The following is a 21,909-nucleotide window of genomic DNA, read 5'->3' as shown; positions in this document are numbered from 1 at the left end:
AGGGGGTCTGGTAGGGTGCTGGCTTCTGCATTATGTCTGTCTGGCCCCTCTGTCACCTGCTCAAAACAGGGCTCACAGCGTAAAGAAAGAGTAAGAGTAAGTATTTACAAATATGGTGGCAGAGTTTCCAAGATGGCCACCACAGTATATTTGTACATATTTCTGGAGCACTATATGGCAGTAGTTTTGCAAGAATGTTATCCACTATTGATATGATATCCACAAGCACTATTTCCTGCCATGTAGTGATCCAGGTGCTACCTAGGTATCTCTTCAACACAGAACATCATGGGAATAAAGCAAATTTGATAATAGAAGTAAATTGGAAACGTTTTAAAAAAGGTATGCTCTTTAATTAGATGTCGCCTCGTATGTTTTCCATATATTCTTAAAATGTAGGAATTTCTATATAAATGATACTGCAATAATTGCATATATTGCAATTTAATAAGATGCTTTTGAGAATATACTACTATGTTCTATACTGGGCTTCGGAGCTCGAGTCTTCTTGTTACATGATGTTTTTTTATTTATTTTTTATTAATTATTATTTTTGTTGAGGACTTTACAGAAATAAGGGAAATATATTAGTAATGTAGAATACAAGTATACAGATATATTTATCATATTTGCAAGATGTTGTATTTTAACTGAGGTCCAAAGGCTGTTTGTATGTCTGAGCTGGTGTATGATTATACTATTGCAAATCCTAATGAAAAATAAAATAAATAAAATAAAAACATTTATTATTATCTTATACAATAGTTAATAGTTACAAATTACCCTTTAGCAATAAGCTTTCTATACCTACCTTGATCTCACAGGCCTACAGAGAAAAATGATTCTTTCATATGCTGGTTTTGTTATAGCAGTAAGACTCTAGAACTAATATGGAGTATTATTCCTTCATTCAGAGATTTCTCCAAATGTGTTTATTTAATTCTGAACTGTTTTAAGCCTGAAGAAACGATTGGTGTGTGGTCAAGAAACGCGTTGCCAATAAAGAACCTGTTAGACTTCCAATCATCTCAGATGTTGCCTGGTATTATTTCCTTTTAAAGCAGTTTTCATTTGGATTGTCGGATTCCCCTGTACATGTTTCACAAAGTTCCGGCTGAACAAGAGCGTTTGTCTCAAATCAGAAGAGACCACGAGCGGCACACATAGGATACTGAAGCAGTAGGAATAACCCGAGCCTGCAGATCCGTAGCCGGAAACCAGTGAGCTAACCTGCAAGTTTCAGCCTGCCTGATTTGTACCTTTTCCACACATAGGTGACTACCGAAAGTGTGAGTGTTTTTTCAACTATATTTACATTTTGTATGTTTTATTGCTCTAACGACACCTTTGTTTTTTTCATTTGCACCATTTTATTTTACCACTACTTTTGCAAGGCAATCAGTGTTATATATTCACATTTTTTTAAATATTATTTTTATTTTGAGTATTTGACTATTTCTTTCATGTAATTAGCAAGAATCCATGAGCTAGTGACGTATGGGATATACATTCCTACCAGGAGGGGCAAAGTTTCCCAAACCTTAAAATGCCTATAAATACACCCCTCACCACACCCACAATTCAGTTTTACAAACTTTGCCTCCGATGGAGGTGGTGAAGTAAGTTTGTGCTAGATTCTACGTTGATATGCGCTCCGCAGCAAGTTGGAGCCCGGTTTTCCTCTCAGCGTGCAGTGAATGTCAGAGGGATGTGAGGAGAGTATTGCCTATTTTGAATGCAGTGATCTCCTTCTACGGGGTCTATTTCATAGGTTCTCTGTTATCGGTCGTAGAGATTCATCTCTTACCTCCCTTTTCAGATCGACGATATACTCTTATATATACCATTACCTCTGCTGATTCTCGTTTCAGTACTGGTTTGGCTTTCTACAAACATGTAGATGAGTGTCCTGGGGTAAGTAAATCTTATTTTCTGTGACACTCTAAAGCTATGGTTGGGCACTTTGTTTATAAAGTTCTAAATATATGTATTCAAGCATTTATTTGCCTTGACACAGAATATTCAACTTTCCTTATTTTTCAGACAGTCAGTTTCATATTTGGGATAATGCATTTGAATTAATCATTTTTTCTTACCTTCAAAAATTTGACTCTTTTTTCCCTGTGGGCTGTTAGGCTCGCGGGGGCTGAAAATGTTTCATTATTTAAGTCTCATTATTTATTGCTTCTGGTTGCTAGAAGCTTGTTCACTGGCATTTTTTTCCCATTCCTGAAACTGTCATTTAAGGATTTTGATCAATTTGCTTTATATGTTGTTTTTTCTATTACATATTGCAAGATGTTCCACGTTGCAACTGAGTCAGAAGTTACTTGAGGAAAATCACTGCCCGGGGCTGGAGCTACCAAGCTAAGTGTATCTGCTATAAATTTTTGGTACCTGTTTCTCCAGCTGTTGTTTGTATTGCATGTCATGACAAACTTTTTAATGCAGATAAAATTTCCTTTAGTACTGTTATATTACCTGTTGCTGTTTCGTCAACATTTAATTTTCAGAGTGTTCCTGTTAAACATAAGAGATTTTATTTTTTAAATCCATTTAGAAGACTATGTCTGTTATTTCTCCTTCTAGTTTACATAAAAGTCTTTTAAAAACTTCTCTTTTTTCAGATGAATTTTTAAATGAACATCATCGTTCTGATACTGATAATGGTTCTTCTGGTTCAGAAGTTTCTGTCTCAGAGGTTGATGCTGTTAAATCTTTTTATTTGTTCAAGATGGAATTTATTCGTTCTTTATTTAAAGACGTATTAATTGCTTTAGATATAGAGGATTCTGGTCCTCTTGATACTAAATCTAAACGTTTAAATAGGGTTTTTTAAATCTCCTGTATTTATTCCAGAAGTGTTTAATCTCCCTGATGCTTTTTCTGAAGTAATTTCCAGGGAATGGAATAATTTGGGTAATTCTTTTACTCCTTCTAAACGTTTAAGCAATTATATTCTGTGCCATCTGACAGATTAGAGTTTTTTGGGACAAAATCCCTAAGGTTTGGGGCTGTCTCTATTCCTGCTAAAATGTACTACTATGGCAGATAGTACTAAATTTAAGGATCCTTTAGATAAGAAAATTGAATCCTTTCTAAGAAAAGTTTACTTATGTTTAGGTAATCTTCTTAGACCTGCTATATTTTTACCGGATGTTGCTGCAGCTTCATCTTTTTGGTTAGAAGTTTTAGCGCAACAAGTAACAGATCATAATTTTATAGCATTATTTTTATTCTATAACATGCTAATAATTTTATTGGTGATACCATCTTTTGATATCATTTGAGTTGATGTCAGGTATATGTCTCTAGCTATTTTAGCTAGAAAAGCTTTATGGATTTAACTTGGAATGCTGATATGTCTTCTAAGTTAACTTTGTTTTTCCCTTTCTTTCCAGGGTAATAATCATTTTTTTCGTTCTTTTTCTCATAATGAGGAACAAAAGCCTGATCCTTCATCCTTAGGAGCGGTTTCAGTTTGGAAACTATTTCCAGTTTGGAATATATCCAAGCCTTATAGAAACCTATAGTCAGCTCCTAAGTACCCATGAAGGTGCGGCCCTTTTTTCCAGTTCAGCTGGTATGGGGCAGATTACGTTTTATTCAAAGGAGTTTGGATCAATTCCGTTCTCAATCTCTGGTTTCAGAACATTGTTTCAGAAAGGTACAGAATTGGCTTCAGTTAAGGCCTCCTGCTAAGAGATTTTTTTCTTCCCGTGTCCCAGTTAACACAGCAAGGCTCAGCATTTCTGAAATGTGTTTCAGATCTAGAGTTGGCTGGAGTAATTATGCCAGTTCCAGTTCTGGAACAGGGGCTAGGGTTTTATTTTATCTCTTCATTGTACCAAAGAAGGTCAATTCCTTCAGACCAGTTCCGGATCTATCAATATTGAATCGTTATGTATACCAACATTCAAGATGGTTACTGTAGGACTATTCTGCCTTTTGTTTAGCAAGGGCATTTTATGTCTACAATAGTTTTGCAGGATGTGTATCTGCATATTCCGATTCATTCAGATCACTTTTAGTGTTTGAGATTCTCTTTTTAGACAAGCATTACCAGTTTTGTGGCCCTACTGTTTGGCCTAGCCTCAGTTCCAAGAATTTTTTTCAAAGATTCTCGGTGCCCTTCTTTCTGTATTCAGAGAACAGGGTTTTGGTATTTCCTTATTTGGACGATTATCTTGGTATTTGCTCAGTCTTCTCATTCGAAGAATCTCATGCGATTCGACTTGTGTTGTTTCTTCAAGATCATGGTTGGAGGATCAATTTTCCAAAAAGTTCATTGATTCCTCAGTCAAGGGTAACCTTTCTGGGTTTCCAGATAGATTCAGTGTCCATGACTCTGTCTTTAACAGACAAGAGACGTCTAAATTGTTTTCAGCTTGTCGAAACCTTCAGTCACAATCATTCCCTTCGGTAACCTTATGCATGGAAATTCTAGGTTTTATGACTGCTGCATTGGACGCAATCCCCTTTGCTTGTTTTTCACATGCGACCTCTTCAGCTCTGTATGCTGAATCAATGGTGCAAGGATTACACAAAGATATTTCAATTTATATCTTTAAAACCGATTGTTCGACACTCTCTAACGTGGTGGACAGATCACCATCGTTTAATTCAGGGGGCTTCTTTTGTGCTTCCGACCTGGACTGTAATTTCAACAGATACAAGTCTCACAGGTTGGGGAGCTGTGTGGGGATCTCTGTCGGCATAAGGAGTTTGGGAATCTCAGGAGGTGAGATTACCGATAAATATTTTGGAACTCCGTGCAATTTTCAGAGCTCTTCAGTTTTGGCCTCTTCTGTAGAGAGAATCGTTCATTTGTTTTCAGACAGACAATGTCACAACTGTGGCATACATCATCAAGGAGCGACTCACAGTCCTCTGGCTATGAAAGAAGTATCTCGAATTTTTTTGGTTTGGGCGGACTCCAGCTTCTGTCTAATCTCTGCGGTTCATATCCCAGGTGTAGACAATTGGGAAGCGGATTATCTCAGTCGCCAAACGTTGCATCCGGGCGAATGGTTTCTTCACCCAGAGGTATTTCTTCAGGTTGTTCAAATGTGGGAACTTCCAGAAATAGATCTGATGGCGTCTCATCTAAACAAGAAACTTCCCAGATATCTGTCCAGATCCCGGGATCATTAGGCGGAGGCAGTGGATGCATTATCACTTCCTTGGAAGTATCATCCTGTCTATATCTTTCTGCCTCTAGTTCTTCTTCCAAGAGTAATCTCCAAGATTCTGAAGGAATGCTTGTTTGTTCTGCTGGTAGCTCCGGCATGGCCTTACAGGTTTGGTATGCGGATCTTGTCCGGATGGCCTCTTGCCAGCCGTGGACTCTTCCGTTAGACCAGACCTTCTGTCACAAGGTCCTTTTTTTCCCATCAGGATCTGAAATCTTTCAATTTAAAGGTATGGCGATTGAACGCTTGATTCTTGGTCAAAGAGGTTTCTCTGACTCTGTGATTAATACTATGTTACAGGCTCGTAAATCTGTATCTAGAGAGATATATTATAGAGTCTGGAAGACTTATATTTTTTGGTGTCTTTCTCATCTTTTTTCTTGGCATTCTTTTAGAATACCGAGAATTTTACAGTTTCTTCAGGATGGTTTAGATAAGGGTTTGTCTGCAAGTTCCTTGAAAGGACAAATCTCTGCTCTTTCTGTTCTTTTTCACAGAAAGATTGCTATTCTTCCTGATATTTATTGTTTTGTACAAGCTTTGGTTCGTATAAAACCTGTCATTAAGTCAATTTCTCCTCCTTGGAGTTTGAATTTGGTTCTGGGAGCTCTTCAAGCTCCTCCCTTTGAACCTATGCATTCATTGGTCATTGAATTACTTTCTTGGAAAGTTTTGTTCCTTTTGGCCATCTCTTCTGCCAGAAGAGTTTCTGAATTATCTGCTCTTTCTTGTGAGTCTCCTTTTCTGATTTTTCATCAGGATGAGGCGGTGTTGCGAACTTCTTTTGAATTTTTACCTAAAGTTGTGAATTCCAACAACATTAGTAGAGAAATTGTGGTTCCTTCATTATGTCCTAATCCTAAGAATTGTAAGGAGAAATCATTGCATTCTTTGGATGTTGTTAGAGCTTTGAAATATTATGTTGAAGCTACTAAGTCTTTCCGAAAGACTTCTAGTCTATTTGTTATCTTTTCCGGTTCTAGAAATGGCCAGAAAGCTTCTGCCATTTCTTTGGCATCTTGGTTGAAATCTTTAATTCATCTTGCCTATGTTGAGTCGGGTAAAACTCCGCCTCAGAGGATTACAGCTCATTCTACCAGGTCAGTTTCTACTTCCTGGGCGTTTAGGAATGAAGCTTCGGTTGATCACATTTGCAAAGTTGCAACTTGGTCCTCTTTGCATATTTTTACTAAATTCTACCATTTTGATGTATTTTCTTCTTCTGAAGCAGTTTTTGGTAGAAAAGTATTTCAGGCAGCAGTTTCAGTCTGAATCTTCTGCTTATGTTTTTTATTAAACTTTATTTTGGGTGTGGATTATTTTCAGCAGGAATTGGCTGTCTTTATTTTATCCCTCCCTCTCTAGTGACTCTTGTGTGGAAAGATCCACATCTTGGGTAGTCATTATCCCATACGTCACTAGCTCATGGACTCTTGCTAATTACATGAAAGAAAACATAATTTATGTAAGAACTTACCTGATAAATTCATTTCTTTCATATTAGCAAGAGTCCATGAGGCCCACCCCTTTTTTGTGGTGGTTATGATTTTTTTGTATAAAGCACAATTATTCCAATTCCTTATTTTATATGCTTTCGCACTTTTTTATCACCCCACTTCTTGGCTATTCGTTAAACTGAATTGTGGGTGTGGTGAGGGGTGTATTTATAGGCATTTTAAGGTTTGGGAAACTTTGCCCCTCCTGGTAGGAATGTATATCCCATACGTCACTAGCTCATGGACTCTTGCTAATATGAAAGAAATGAATTTATCAGGTAAGTTCTTACATAAATTATGTTTTTTATATTGGGGAGGTTGCCCCCTTAGGATATCTACTTCTAGATTTCCCTACAACATCAGATGGTCTATTAAAACGTTTCACTGAAATTAGGATATTTTTTTGCAATAAACTTACTGTTTTCTAGAAGTTTATTCAGTGCGATCTGAAGTTCATATGCATTCATTTCCTTTCTCTGCAATGAAAAGCAAATGTAGATAAATAATTATAGAGATTAAAAGGATACTAAAGTCAAAATTGAACCTTTATGATTCAGATAGAGTATGCGATTTTAACAGACTTTCCAATTTACTTCTATTTTGCACATTATTTTTATATACACACTTTTTGAGGCACCTGCTCCTACTGAGCATGTGCACAAGTCCTTAAGGTATACGTATACTAGTCTGTGATTGGCTGATGGATGTCACATGATACAGGGGGGCCAGCAAATGGGGGAAAAGTAAAATTGTCCCAAAAAAAATCTACTGCTTATTTGTAATTCAGAGTAACTTTTGACTATGCGTGAGTTTGTTCCTGTGTGCACAACAGCTTATCTTTCTGTAGTCATCTAATACATTTCTCATTGGTTTTACCAGCATCCTGCATCAGTATTATCTTACCTGAGCGTTTAACTTCTCAAAAATGTCTCTGCAGTCCACAAACCCATCTTGATCAGATATACGAGGCTTAATGGGGAAATTATAAGATATATTAGATAACAACAAAGAATCAACACATTTATGTATTTATTTATTTTGTGTGAGCTAATTGTAATTCACTGTGTGATATTTATACTTGCTGATATTTATACTTAGCTATCCCCATATTTATCTATGAAAGAACACCCCTGTGATAAGGAATTTGCATTAAAGGGACACTGTACTGCAAAATGCTCTCTTATTTAATATGTTCCCAATGATCCATTAAACCTTTACCTTTTCACCTGAAATAGATGCTTTTGCATGCTAAAACCACCACCTACACTGAAAATATAAACATGAATGTGTATCTGCCCAGTAGGGGGTATGAAAGAAGGGTACTAAAATGTTAATAATTAATTGCTCTCTCTAAGGGCCTGATGATCAAAAGCTCAGGATTATGGAAAGGAATCACACAAAATCTTTGGGGGCCTTTTGAGCATTATATTGTAAAGTATGTGTTTTCCTTCATATTCAGAACCCTGCATAGCTATATAAACAGCTCTCAAGCTAAAATTTTAAATTTCTAAAATTTACAGTACTGACAGGATTTTTGGAAAATCTCACCAGACAAGAGAGCTTTAGATTTGTGTATGGCAAAGAAATAAGATAAGGAGGCATTTGGGTATAGAAAAATAGATAAGGAGGTCTGCTTTTTCTGCAAGCTCAGTCCATTTGAATGGGATATGTCTTCAATGAAAAAAAACATCTATTTCATATCTAAATATAAACATAACGGAGCAACTTCAAAACATTTTAAGGGCAAACCAATTTACAGTACACTGTCCCTTTACAGATGACTTACTAACAAAGCCTTGGTAAGTCTGTAGATGATTATTTGGCTCCCACATATATAAATATACCATGATGTTATTATAAGAATGAAAAGAGAATCAGTAGAGGACAAGAGGTTTCTAAAGGTAACACAACTAAATGTTTTTGTCTTACATCCCCTAACTGACATCCTTATCCTGTAAGAGATTATTATGTGCATTCATTCAGTCAATACTAGACCAGATACATGGGTAGAGAGCCCTGCCCATGAGTTGCCAACTGTTGTAGATCACCTTGAAGGAGTTACAGGACAGCTAGGGGTATGAGCGTACATTATTGTGCTCCTCCACGCAATTCATTTCATCTTATTTTATTAGTATAACTTTCTGCTACTAATAGTATTATATTTTCATTATATTTAATATTTGCAGACTTACATACAGTTTTATTTCATTAAAACGGACAGTAAAGTCAAAATTAAACTTTCATGATTAAGGCAACAACTTTCCCATTTACTCCTATTATCAGAAGTGCTTCATTCTCTTGGTATTGTTTGTTGAAAGGCATACCCAGGTAGGCTCGTTAGCAGCAGTGCACTACTGGGATTTTGCTGCTTATTGATGGCTGCACATTTATGCCTCTTGTCAATGGCTCACCAAATATGTTCAGCTAGCGCCCAGTCCAATCAGCCAATAGAATGCGAGCTCAATCCTATTGGCTGCTTAGATCAGCCAATAGGATTGAAATTCAATCCTATTGGCTGATTGCATCAGCCAATAGGATTTTTTCTACCGTAATTCCGATTGGCTGATAGAATTCTATCGGCCAATCGGAATCTAAGGGACACCATCTTGGATGACGTCACTTAAAAAAAACGTCATTTAGTAAGAAGACTTCGTTTGAAGAGGATGCTCAGCGTCGGATGTCTTGAAGATGGACCCGCTCTGCGTCGGATGGTTGAAGATAAAAGATGCCGTCTGGATGAAGACTTCTGCCCGTCTTGAGGACCACTTCCCCGGCTTGGATGAAGACTTCTCCCGGCTTCGTTGAGGACTTCGGCCTGGTTGGATGAAGACTTCTGCCGCTTCCTTGAGGATGGATGTCCGGTCTTCAGAACAGTAAGTAGATCTTCAGGGGGTTAGTGTTAGGTTTTTTTAAGGGTGTATTGGGTGGGTTTTAATTTTTAGATTAGGGTTTGGGCCGCAAAAGAGCTAAATGCCCTTTTAAGGGCAATGCCCATCCAAATGCCCTTTTCAGGGCAATGGGGAGCTTAGGTTTTTTTAGTTAGTATTTTATTTGGGGGGTTGGTTGTGTGGGTGATGAGTTTTACTGTTGGGGTGGTTGTTTGTATTTTTTTTTTACAGGTAAAAGAGCAGAATACCCTTTTAAGGGCTATTGATAGTTTAGTTTAGGCTAGGGGTTTTTTTTTTTTTGGGCGGCTGTTTTTTATTTTGATAGGGCTATTAGATTAGGAGTAATTAGTTCAAATATCTTGTAATTTGTTTATTATTTTCTGCAATTTAGTGTTTGTTTTTTTGTACTTTAGCTAATTTAATTTATTTAATTGTTGTTAATTTAGTTAATTTATTTAATTATAGGTGTTATTGTAACTTAGGTTAGGTTTTATTTTACAGGTACTTTTGCATTTATTTTAGCTAGGTAGTTATTAAATAGTTAATAACTATTTAATAACTATTCTACCTAGTTAAAATAAATACAAACTTGCCTGTAAAATAAAAATAAACCCTAAGATAGCTACAATGTAATGATTAGTTATAGTGTAGCTACCTGAGGCCTAGATTTGGAGTTCGGCGGTAGCCGTCAAAACCAGCGTTAGAGGCTCCTAACGCTGGTTTTGGCCGCCCGCTGGTATTTGGAGTCAGTGATTAAAGGGTCTAACGCTCACTTTACAGCCGCGACTTTTCCATACCGCAGATCCCCCTACGCCATTTGCGTAGCCTATCTTTTCAATGGGATCTTTCTAACGCCGGTATTTAGAGTCGTTTCTGAAGTGAGCGTTAGAGCTCTAACGACAAAACTTCAGCCGCAGGAAAATAGCAGGAGTTAAGAGCTTTCTGGCTAACGCCGGTTCATAAAGCTCTTAACTACTGTACTCTAAAGTACACTAACACCCATAAACTACCTATGTACCCCTAAACCGAGCTCCCCCCACATCGCCGCCACTCGATTAAAATTTTTAACCCCTAATCTGCCGACCGCCACCTACGTTATACTTATGTACCCCTAATCTGCTGCCCCTAACCCCGCCGACCCCTATATTATATTTATTAACCCCTAATCTGCCCCCCACAACATCGCCGCCAGCTACTTAAAATAATTAACCCCTAATCTTCCGACCGCAAAGCGCCGCCACCTACGTTATCCCTATGTACCCCTAATCTGCTACCCCTAACACCGCCGACCCCTATATTATATTTATTAACCCCTAATCTGCCCCCCACAACATCGCCGCCAGCTACTTAAAATAATTAACCCCTAATCTTCCGACCGCAAAGCGCCGCCACCTACGTTATCCCTATGTACCCCTAATCTGCTACCCCTAACACTGCCGACCCCTATATTATATTTATTAACCCCTAATCTGCCCCCCTCAACGTCGCCGACACCTGCCTACACTTATTAACCCCTAATCTGCTGAGCGGACCTGAGCGCTACTATAATAAAGTTATTAACCCCTAACCCGCCTCACTAACCCTATCATAAATATTATTAACCCCTAATCTGCCCTCCCTAACATCGCCGACACCTACCTTCAATTATTAACCCCTAAACTTCCGATCGGAGCTCACCGCTATTCTAATAAATGTATTAACCCCCTAAAGCTAAGTCTAACCCTAACACTAACACCCCCCCTAACTTAAATATAATTTACATCTAACGAAATAAATTAACTCTTATTAAATACATTAATCCTATTTAAAGCTAAATACTTACCTGTAAAATAAACCCTAATATAGCTACAATATAAATTATAATTATATTATAGCTATTTTAGGATTAATATTTATTTTACAGGCAACTTTGTATTTATTTTAACCAGGTACAATAGCTATTAAATAGTTAAGAACTATTTAATAGTTACCTAGTTAAAATAATAACAAATTTACCTGTAAAATAAATCCTAACCTAAGATATAATTAAACCTAACACTACCCTATCAATAAAATAATAAAATAAACTACCTACAATTACCTACAATTAACCTAACACTACACTATCAATAAATTAATTAAACACAATTGCTACAAATAAATACAATTAAATAAACTAGCTAAAGTACAAAAAATAAAAAAGAACTAAGTTACAGAAAATAAAAAAATATTTACAAACATAAGAAAAATATTACAACAATTTTAAACTAATTACACCTACTCTAAGCCCCCTAATAAAATAACAAAGCCCCCCAAAATAAAAAATTCCCTACCCTATTCTAAATTAAAAAAGTTACAAGCTCTTTTACCTTACCAGCCCTGAACAGGGCCCTTTGCGGGGCATGCCCCAAGAAGTTCAGCTCTTTTGCCTGTAAAACAAAACATACAATACCCCCCCCCCCCAACATTACAACCCACCACCCACATACCCCTAATCTAACCCAAACCCCCCTTAAATAAACCTAACACTAAGCCCCTGAAGATCTTCCTACCTTGTCTTCACCATCCAGGTATCACCGATCCGTCCTGGCTCCAAGATCTTCATCCAACCCAAGCGGGGGTTGGCGATCCATAATCCGGTGCTGAAGAGGTCCAGAAGAGGCTCCAAAGTCTTCCTCCTATCCGGCAAGAAGAGGACATCCGGACCGGCAAACATCTTCTCCAAGCGGCATCTTCGATCTTCTTCCATCCGGAGCGAAGCGGCTGATCTTGAAGACCTCCGGCGCGGATCCATCCTCTTCTTTCGACGTCCAACTGAAGAATGAAGGTTCCTTTAAGGGACGTCATCCAAGATGGCGTCCCTCGAATTCCGATTGGCTGATAGGATTCTATTAGCCAATCGGAATTAAGGTAGGAATTTTCTGATTGGCTGATGGAATCAGCCAATCAGAATCTAGTTCAATCCGATTGGCCGATCCAATCAGCCAATCAGATTGAGCTTGCATTCTATTGGCTGATCGGAACAGCCAATAGAATGCGAGCTCAATCTGATTGGCTGATTGGATCAGCCAATCGGATTGAACTTGATTCTGATTGGCTGATTCCATCAGCCAATCAGAAAATTCCTACCTTAATTCCGATTGGCTAATAGAATCCTATCAGCCAATCGGAATTCGAGGGACGCCATCTTGGATGACGTCCCTTAAAGGAACCTTCATTCTTCAGTTGGACGTCGAAAGAAGAGGATGGATCCGCGCCGGAGGTCTTCAAGATCAGCCGCTTCGCTCCGGATGGAAGAAGATCGAAGATGCCGCTTGGAGAAGATGTTTGCCGGTCCGGATGTCCTCTTCTTGCCGGATAGGAGGAAGACTTTGGAGCCTCTTCTGGACCTCTTCAGCACCGGATGCCAGGACGGATCGGTGATACCTGGATGGTGAAGACAAGGTAGGAAGATCTTCAGGGGCTTAGTGTTAGGTTTATTTAAGGGGGGTTTGGGTTAGATTAGGGGTATGTGGGTGGTGGGTTGTAATGTTGGGGGGGGGTATTGTATGTTTTTTTTTACAGGCAAAAGAGCTGAACTTCTTGGGGCATGCCCCGCAAAGGGCCCTGTTCAGGGCTGGTAAGGTAAAAGAGCTTGTAACTTTTTTAATTTAGAATAGGGTAGGGAATTTTTTATTTTTGGGGGCTTTGTTATTTTATTAGGGGGCTTAGAGTAGGTGTAATTAGTTTAAAATTGTTGTAATATTTTTCTTATGTTTGTAAATATTTTTTTATTTTCTGTAACTTAGTTCTTTTTTATTTTTGTACTTTAGCTAGTTTATTTAATTGTATTTATTTGTAGCAATTGTGTTTAATTAATTTATTGATAGTGTAGTGTTAGGTTAATTGTAGGTAATTGTAGGTAGTTTATTTAATTATTTTATTGATAGGGTAGTGTTAGGTTTATTTGTAACTTAGGTTAGGATTTATTTTACAGGTAAATTTGTTATTATTTTAACTAGGTAGCTATTAAATAGTTCTTAACTATTTAATAGCTATTGTACCTGGTTAAAATAAATACAAAGTTGCCTGTAAAATAAATATTAATCCTAAAATAGCAATAATATAATTATAATTTATATTGTAGCTATATTAGGATTTATTTTACAGGTAAGTATTTAGCTTTAAATAGGAATAATTTATTTAATAAGAGTTAATTTATTTCGTTAGATGTAAATTATATTTAACTTAGGGGGGTGTTAGTGTTAGGGTTAGACTTAGCTTTAGGGGTTAATACATTTATTAGAATAGTGGTGAGCTCCGATCGGAAGATTAGGGGTTAATAATTGAAGGTAGGTGTCGGCGATGTTAGGGAGGGCAGATTAGGGGTTAATACTATTTATGATAGGGTTAGTGAGGCGGATTAGGGGTTAATAACTTTATTATAGTAGCGCTCAGGTCCGCTCGGCAGATTAGGGGTTAATAAGTGTAGGTAGGTGTCGGCGACGTTGTGGGGGGCAGATTAGGGGTTAATAAATATAACATAGGGGTCGGCGATGTTAGGGCAGCAGATTAGGGGTACATAGGGATAACGTAGGTTGCGGCGGTTTACGGAGCGGCAGATTAGGGGTTAAAAGTGTAATGCAGGGGTCAGCGATAGCGGGGGCAGCAGATTAGGTGTTAATAAGTGTAAGGTTAGGGGTGTTTAGACTCGGGGTACATGTTAGAGTGTTAGGTGCAGACGTAGGAAGTGTTTCCCCATAGGAAACAATGGGGCTGCGTTAGGAGCTGAACGCTGCTTTTTAGCAGGTGTTAGGTTTTTTTTCAGCTCAAACAGCCCCATTGTTTTCTATGGGGGAATCGTGCACGAGCACGTTTTTGAGGCCGGCCGCGTCCGTAAGCAACTCTGGTATCGAGAGTTGCATTTGCGGTAAAAATGCTCTACGCTCCTTTTTTGGAGCCTAACGCAGCATTTGTTTTAACTCTCGATACCAGAGTTAAATTTATGGTGCGGCCAGAAAAAAGCCCGCGGAGCGTTAACAGCCCTTTTACCGCCAAACTCCAAATCTAGGCCTTAGAATTTATTTTATAGGTAAGTATTTAATTTTAAATAGGAATTATTTAGTTAATGATAGGAATTTTTAGTTAGGTTTATTGTAATTATATTTAAGTTAGGGGGTGTTAGGGTTAGGGTTAGACTTAGGTTTAGGGGTTAATACATTTAGTATAGTGGTGGCGACGTTGGGGGTGGCAGATTAGGGGTTAATAAATGTAGGTAGGTGGCGGCAATGTTAGGGACGGCAGATTAGGGGTTAATAATATTTAACTAATGTTTGCGAGGCGGGAGTGTGGCGGTTTAGGGGTTAATATGTTTATTATAGTGGCGGCGATGTTGGGGGCGGCAGATTAGGGGTTAATAAGTGTAGGTAGGTTGCGGCAACATTGGGGGCAGCAGATTAGGGGTTTACTTAATATAATGTAGGTGTCGGCAATGTTGAGGGCGGCAGATTAGGGGTTCATAAGTATAATGTAGGTGGCGGCGGTGTCCGGAGAGGCAGATTAGGGGTTAATAAATATAATGCAGGTGTCGGCGATGTCGGGGGCAGCAGATTAGGGGTTAATAAGTGTAAGATTAGGGGTGTTTAGACTCGGGGTTCATGTTAGGGTGTTAGGTGTAAACATAAATTTTATTTCCCCATAGAAATCAATGGGGCTGCATTACTGAGTTTTACGCTGCTTTTTGGCAGGTCTTAGACTTTTTCTCAGCCGGCTCTCCCCGTTGATTCCTATGGGAAAATCATGCACGAGCACGTATGACCAGCTCACCACTGACTTAAGCAGCGCTGGTATTGGAGTGCGGTAAGTGAGCGGTGAGAGAAAACTGCTCGTTAGCACCGCATAGCCTCTAACGCAAAACTCGTAATCTGGCCGTTTATTTGTTGGGGGGGACGTGTCCAAACTGCGATCCTGTGCGGTCACATCTCCAAGAGCTCCGGTTGAGTTACCGATAATCAGCCGATTATTGGAGGCATCTAACAGCAATTTATATAAATCTATCTTCTATATCATTCCCCTATATAGTGAGGTGCTAACCGCAACAATTTGGGCTGTGCTCTTGACACTTGAGCTTGGGATCAGACAATAAAAGCCTAAAGCGGCGACTTGTCATAGGCGCCATTTCCCCCCTTGATACTTCGAGGCACTTTGGCTGAATTGAACAGAGCTGCACGCTGGATTGGTGATCAAACTAAAATCCCATCTGCTATCTTTGTTCCTACAGTATATTCGATAGACATGACAGCTGAGTGGGAAATGAGCCTGCAAAAATGCCTTGATTATTACTTTAAGAGGTTCAAAAACATAATGCAATCTTTTGATTGATAGAGCTCGTCGGAGTATATATTATGCTCTTATTCAATACACTGTGCAAAGCTGGTATATTAACTCTATCTCTAGAAATAAACCTTTTGCAAGATAACGACACAGCTATAAACTGTATTGTATCGAGTCAACACCAAAGAGGATCTCAATAGGCAAACATCACCCTTGTATCTTCACGAGCAAACCCTTCTACAATGATTTCTTTGACGCCGCCACTAAGCTCTCAGGATAAAGCACCAGATCCTGCCACAACATACATTTGTTCAGGGGAATGCTCCCCGCCCGTTGGGGCAACCTCATATCTGGACTAACGTTACTAAAGATGTCACCCTGCATACTGCAATATTCAACAAATCATCCATTATGCTGAGGTCTGTGAATATTCCAGAAACACTATCAGACGGCACATACCTGAGATCTCCAATTGCATCATCACGTTTAGAGTAACTCATACATATAATTTTATATGCGGCTAATGAGGTTATGGATATCAGCAACTTAATATTTTGAGAATGTAAATGTGCATATACTATCTATACTGTTACTCTAACACTGCGCTAACTGACCACTGATGCAGAGCCTAATAGCACCTATTGTGTATCTGGCTGTACTCTACACACTTGACTGATTTACACAATTAAAATACAAAGCAAGGTTCACAATAAAAATTATCTAAGTGAGCTGAACGTTGAGCACTCTTTATTGCCTAGATGTACTCTCAGTGCCGTTCCTTATACCAATATCAGTATTGTCTATTAATCTCTACACATACATTTCCGGCAAAAAACTATATTGTTTCAAACAGAGAGTAACACCTATTTGTGTCAATAATACCTATAGATAACACTGAAAAATGACAATCACAAACACACTATTGTAAATCAATTGCAAGTGATACACGGTACTCTGAAAACTGACACAAAGTAAAAACTAAATACTATAGCATTGAAAATGCTACCTATCTCACCTCGATGTCCCCAGGAGTATGGTAAAATCTATTCTGTGTTCTGGTGCTTGAATACGAATCCTCCTGACTCTGTTGCTGAGAGCGGTGCTGCTTTACTGATCGTTGGACGCTGAAGAGCGCCCAAACAACTGGTAGCTGTGAACACAAGAAAAGAAGAGAGCGCAACCGCGACTCAAGGTAAAAGTTTTATTACTTATTTGAGCGCTAAAAACAAATTGCACTTACAAGAAGTTAGCAATATTTAAGCCTTTAGGTTTAACAATCCACTGGACCACTCTTCTCTAAGTTAGCCTTCCACGCCGGAATCGGATATGGCGTCTCCGGGAAGTCCGCAGGCTTAGAAATCAATACCTCAATAGTAAACTGTAAAAGAGTACTTGTAAAGGCAATAGGAATTAATGTCTTTCAACAGTGTCCCTTTGTGTAGTCTACGCGTTTCGTCCTCATTGATCGGGACTTTCTCAAGACTCAGGGTTTAATATCCTTGTTCGCGGGGATCCTCTTCTTAAAACTCCAACTGCATTCCTATTGGTTAGACTATGGACCAATCGCGAGCGCCAATCTGACACACCCACTTGCAATCCATTTCTCTCTATTGCGGTGAGTCAGACTGGACTCGCCGGTCTCCAGTCTAATTTTCATTCTCATTCAGAACAACCGTATATCAAATACACATAACTATTAGATCTTATAAATATATAAAAAGGTTATAAAAAAGTTTATAAAAAAGTTATAAAAAAAAAACACAAACCAACATTTAAACTCAAACTAGTCATAATATTCTACTAACACCTAACGATTTTGAGGCTTCTACCTAAGATACACATAGCTAACAGTTCTTAAAGAGATATTTTCATTATCTTAAAGCGATATTATCATTTTCATAAAGGGATATTAACATTGCCTTCTCCTTTCTACTACCTTCTATACCTAATAATGAAGATGTACCAACACCAATCTTGAAATTTAAGTGATATGTGTTTGCCCTTAACAATTTAAAAGAATTTTTATTGCTATAAAAAAAATTTTTTAAAAAACATTGATTTGCACTTCAAAAATATAATAGTAAATATCATTTTTATTAAAAAATTAGTTCATACAGGTTATTTTAATCTAAAAAATTATTGCTTCCATGTATTTATTCTGCACTTATAGGAATTATTGAATTCTTAAAATTAAATCATGAATGCTTGGAGATCTAAATCTATATTTAACCCTTTTGGGGCCAAGCAGTCTAAAGATTGAATCCACTTTGTTTCTCTTTTTCTCAGTTCTGTTAATCTCTGATGAGGGTTAGTGGACACAGATACTGTTTCTAAGATGCTGATTTTGAGGCTACTAGGGTCCTTGTTGTGAAACACCCGAAAGTGATCGGACACACTATGTGTCTTCAAGCCTAATTCTATGTTATGAATGTGCTCATAGCATCTACGTTTCACTTTCCTTTTTGTCCTCCCTACATAGACACACCCACATTTGCATGTTAAGCTGTATACTACATATGTGGATTGGCAGGTACCTCGTGAAGTGATGGAAAATACTTTTGAATGACTCGTATCCTCGATGGAGTCCCTGTTCCAAATTAAGGGGCACATGCAACAGTTTTTTCGACCACATTTGAAGGTCCCTGGTTTCCCTTTGACCCATTTGTCTAATGTACCTAGGCCACTATGTGTATTACTTTCTAATATAGGCAATTTGGAAGGGGCTAGGATATTCTTGAGGTTCCTATTTTTCTTATAAACAATATTGGGTTTGTCTTTGATTGCATCCTTAAGTAGGGGGTCTGCCTGTAGAATACCCCAATGTTTATTTAGGATTCTCTTAAAGAAACCAGCACCTTCATTATACGTGGTTATAAACCTAATTGTATTATGCTCAGACCCTTCACTAGTTGTTATCTCTTTAGGGCATAACAGTGCTTCTCTACTGCACATTGTATTTCTATTTCTTGCTTCTATTATCAGATTTTTATCATACTCCTTCTCTAAAAACTTATTTTCTAGCACATCAGCTTCCCTACTAAAATCCTCTATTTTGGTACAGTTTCTTCGTACCCTACGAAACTGCCTGTAAGGGATATTTTGTATCCATGATCTCTTGTGGCCACTGTTGGCGTTTAGGAATCCGTTACTATCAGTGGGTTTGCGGAAATTTTTTACCATTACAGTGTTTGGGGTACCTTCACTAAAAAATTCCACATCCAAGAATTCAATGCTAACTTTTGACATTTTACTAGTGAATGATAAATTAAACATATTGGTATTTATGTAATTGATAAATTCTGTAGCCAATAGTTCTTCTCCTTGCCAAATAATAATAATATCGTCAATGTATCTCAGATACTTGACAATATAATTTGCATAGGGATTATTGTTCCATATTTTCTCATCCTCAAACTGGGCCATGGAAGCAATAATTTTTTAGATTAAAATAACCTGTATGAACTAATTTTTTAATAAAAATGATATTTACTATTATATTTTTGAAGTGCAAATCAATGTTTTTTTAAAAAAAATTTTTTATAGCAATAAAAATTCTTTTAAATTGTTAAGGGCAAACACATATCACTTAAATTTCAAGATTGGTGTTGGTACATCTTCATTATTAGGTATAGAAGGTAGTAGAAAGGAGAAGGCAATGTTAATATCCCTTTATGAAAATGATAATATCGCTTTAAGATAATGAAAATATCTCTTTAAGAACTGTTAGCTATGTGTATCTTAGGTAGAAGCCTCATAATCGTTAGGTGTTAGTAGAATATTATGACTAGTTTGAGTTTAAATGTTGGTTTGTGGGGTTTTTTTTATAACTTTTTTATAAACTTTTTTATAACCTTTTTATATATTTATAAGATCTAATAGTTATGTGTATTTGATATACGGTTGTTCTGAATGAGAATGAAAATTAGACTGGAGACCGGCGAGTCCAGTCTGACTCACCGCAATAGAGAGAAATGGATTGAAAGTGGGTGTGTCAGATTGGCGCTCGCGATTGGTCCATAGTCTAACCAATAGGAATGCAGTTGGAGTTTTAAGAAGAGGATCCCCGCGAACAAGGATATTAAACCCTGAGTCTTGAGAAAGTCCCGATCAATGAGGACGAAACGCGTAGACTACACAAAGGGACACTGTTGAAAGACATTAATTCCTATTGCCTTTACAAGTACTCTTTTACCGTTTACTATTGAGGTATTGATTTCTAAGCCTGCGGACTTCCCGGAGACGCCATATCCGATTCCGGCGTGGAAGGCTAACTTAGAGAAGAGTGGTCCAGTGGATTGTTAAACCTAAAGGCTTAAATATTGCTAACTTCTTGTAAGTGCAATTTGTTTTTAGCGCTCAAATAAGTAATAAAACTTTTACCTTGAGTCGCGGTTGCGCTCTGTTCTTTTCTTGTGTTCACATATACTATCTATAGTGGAGATAGAGTTTAGTTGGGGTTTAATTATAATAGCTTGTTTTTCTCTAATGCGTAATTATCTTCACATAGAAACCACAACAGTTATAGCATAAGAGATATTATTTTCATGATGTCATGAATCAGTTGGGGGTTTTTTTCTTTGTTTTTTTTGTGTCCTGATTACAAGTTTAAAATAATATAGTGACTGGAAGATAGACAAACATCTTCCCTCCACAGGTTTCTCTGTCAATACATAATAGAATTGATATAAATGTCTCGAGAGACAATGCCATAACCCTTACTTCATGGCCAGTGGCCGAGGCCTTGAGAGGGAAATAGCAATCTATTAATGTATACAGTGCTATATTATGATTAATTGTAAATGCAAATGCCCTGCTGTCTTATAGACTGCTTCTGGAAAAGGGACGTCTTTTCTTGCATTCTAACACCTCAATACCTTTAAGTGCCATAAAACATGTTGAGATCTGTGCATATCCTAAAAGAGTTAATAAAGTAAAAATAGTTTGCATAAAAAATTGTTTAAAAATTGCTGGAAAGTATTTTAAAATAATTTTCAAAAATAAGCATAATTAGTTACAATGCCATGCTGTCTGGAGCACTGCGCTCCACCCCCCTTATCAGTGTTTAGACACAGGCATTGTATTTGAGTTCACAGCTTCTAGGCATGCTCCAGCATATAATCCCTTTTTGTATTCTACCAAAACACAATAGATATAGATACAGCCATAGAAGTGTGGGGTGAGTTAGAACTTTACAATTCAGAAACTAAAAAGACAGGGTTATTGGTGAGGCACTGCAGTATAAATGTGCAGGTAAAGTAATTAAAGTACATATTATAATATTTTGTCTCTTTCCCAACTTGTTTTATGTCCCTTTAAAGTTCTTATTATTTATTTTGTTGTCTTTAGCACAGGAGAAATTCAATACATTATCCCACATAGATGTTAGTTTTCTTTTTCTTTGACCACTAGATGACAATATTGTAAGATCAAAATATACTGTTACATAATAGCTGCAAATGCTGGAGATATACATTTTTTTTATCTTTAAAGGGACAGTCTACACAAAAATTGTTATTGTTTAAAAAAGATAGATAATCCTACTCTCCCCCTCCTGCACTTATCAATACCTACCTCCAATCCCATCTCTTTCCTTCTCCTCCTTTGAAGTCCACTGTATTCGCCTGTTCTCCCCCCTCTCCCTCAAAGTGGCAGTCATCTATCGCCCTCCTGGACCAACCTCCCAATTCTTTGACAACTTTGCTGCCTGGCTTCCTCACTTTCTCTCTTCAAATACACCAACCCTAATTCTTGGGGACTTCAACATTCCCATTGACAACCCATCTGCCCCTGCTGCCTCTAAACTTCTTTCACTCACATCCTCCTTCGGTCTCTCACAATCCACCCTATTTCCGACTCACCGTGATGGACACTCCCTCCCTGGTATTTTCCTACCTCTGACACCACCTGTCGCCCTTTTCCCATTTCAGACCATCACCTGGTAACCTATAATATTAATGCAAGAGCTAAACCCACTTCTCCATCCCACCCTCTCACCGGTAGAAATCTACATGCTGTGGATCCGCTCCAATTTTCAAAAATCAT

General features: G+C 37.8%; 1 protein-coding gene across 1 annotated transcript in view; it reads right to left on the bottom strand.

The window, feature by feature from the left end:
- LOC128658087 (calpain-8-like) overlaps positions 1-21,909 on the bottom strand; it is a 260,090-nt gene that overhangs the window by 68,142 nt on the left and 170,039 nt on the right. Inside the window, exons 13-14 of the mRNA XM_053712540.1 lie at positions 7,592-7,657; positions 7,107-7,164 (exon numbers count right to left, since the gene is read on the bottom strand). Of these exons, the coding sequence (XP_053568515.1) occupies positions 7,107-7,164; positions 7,592-7,657 (124 nt within the window). The remainder of the gene's footprint in view (positions 1-7,106; positions 7,165-7,591; positions 7,658-21,909) is intronic.

Source organism: Bombina bombina, chromosome 4, assembly GCF_027579735.1.
Source record: "Bombina bombina isolate aBomBom1 chromosome 4, aBomBom1.pri, whole genome shotgun sequence".
NCBI lineage: Eukaryota > Metazoa > Chordata > Amphibia > Anura > Bombinatoridae > Bombina > Bombina bombina.
Note: the sequence above shows the minus strand (reverse complement) of the source record. Positions and strands in the feature narration are given on the sequence as shown.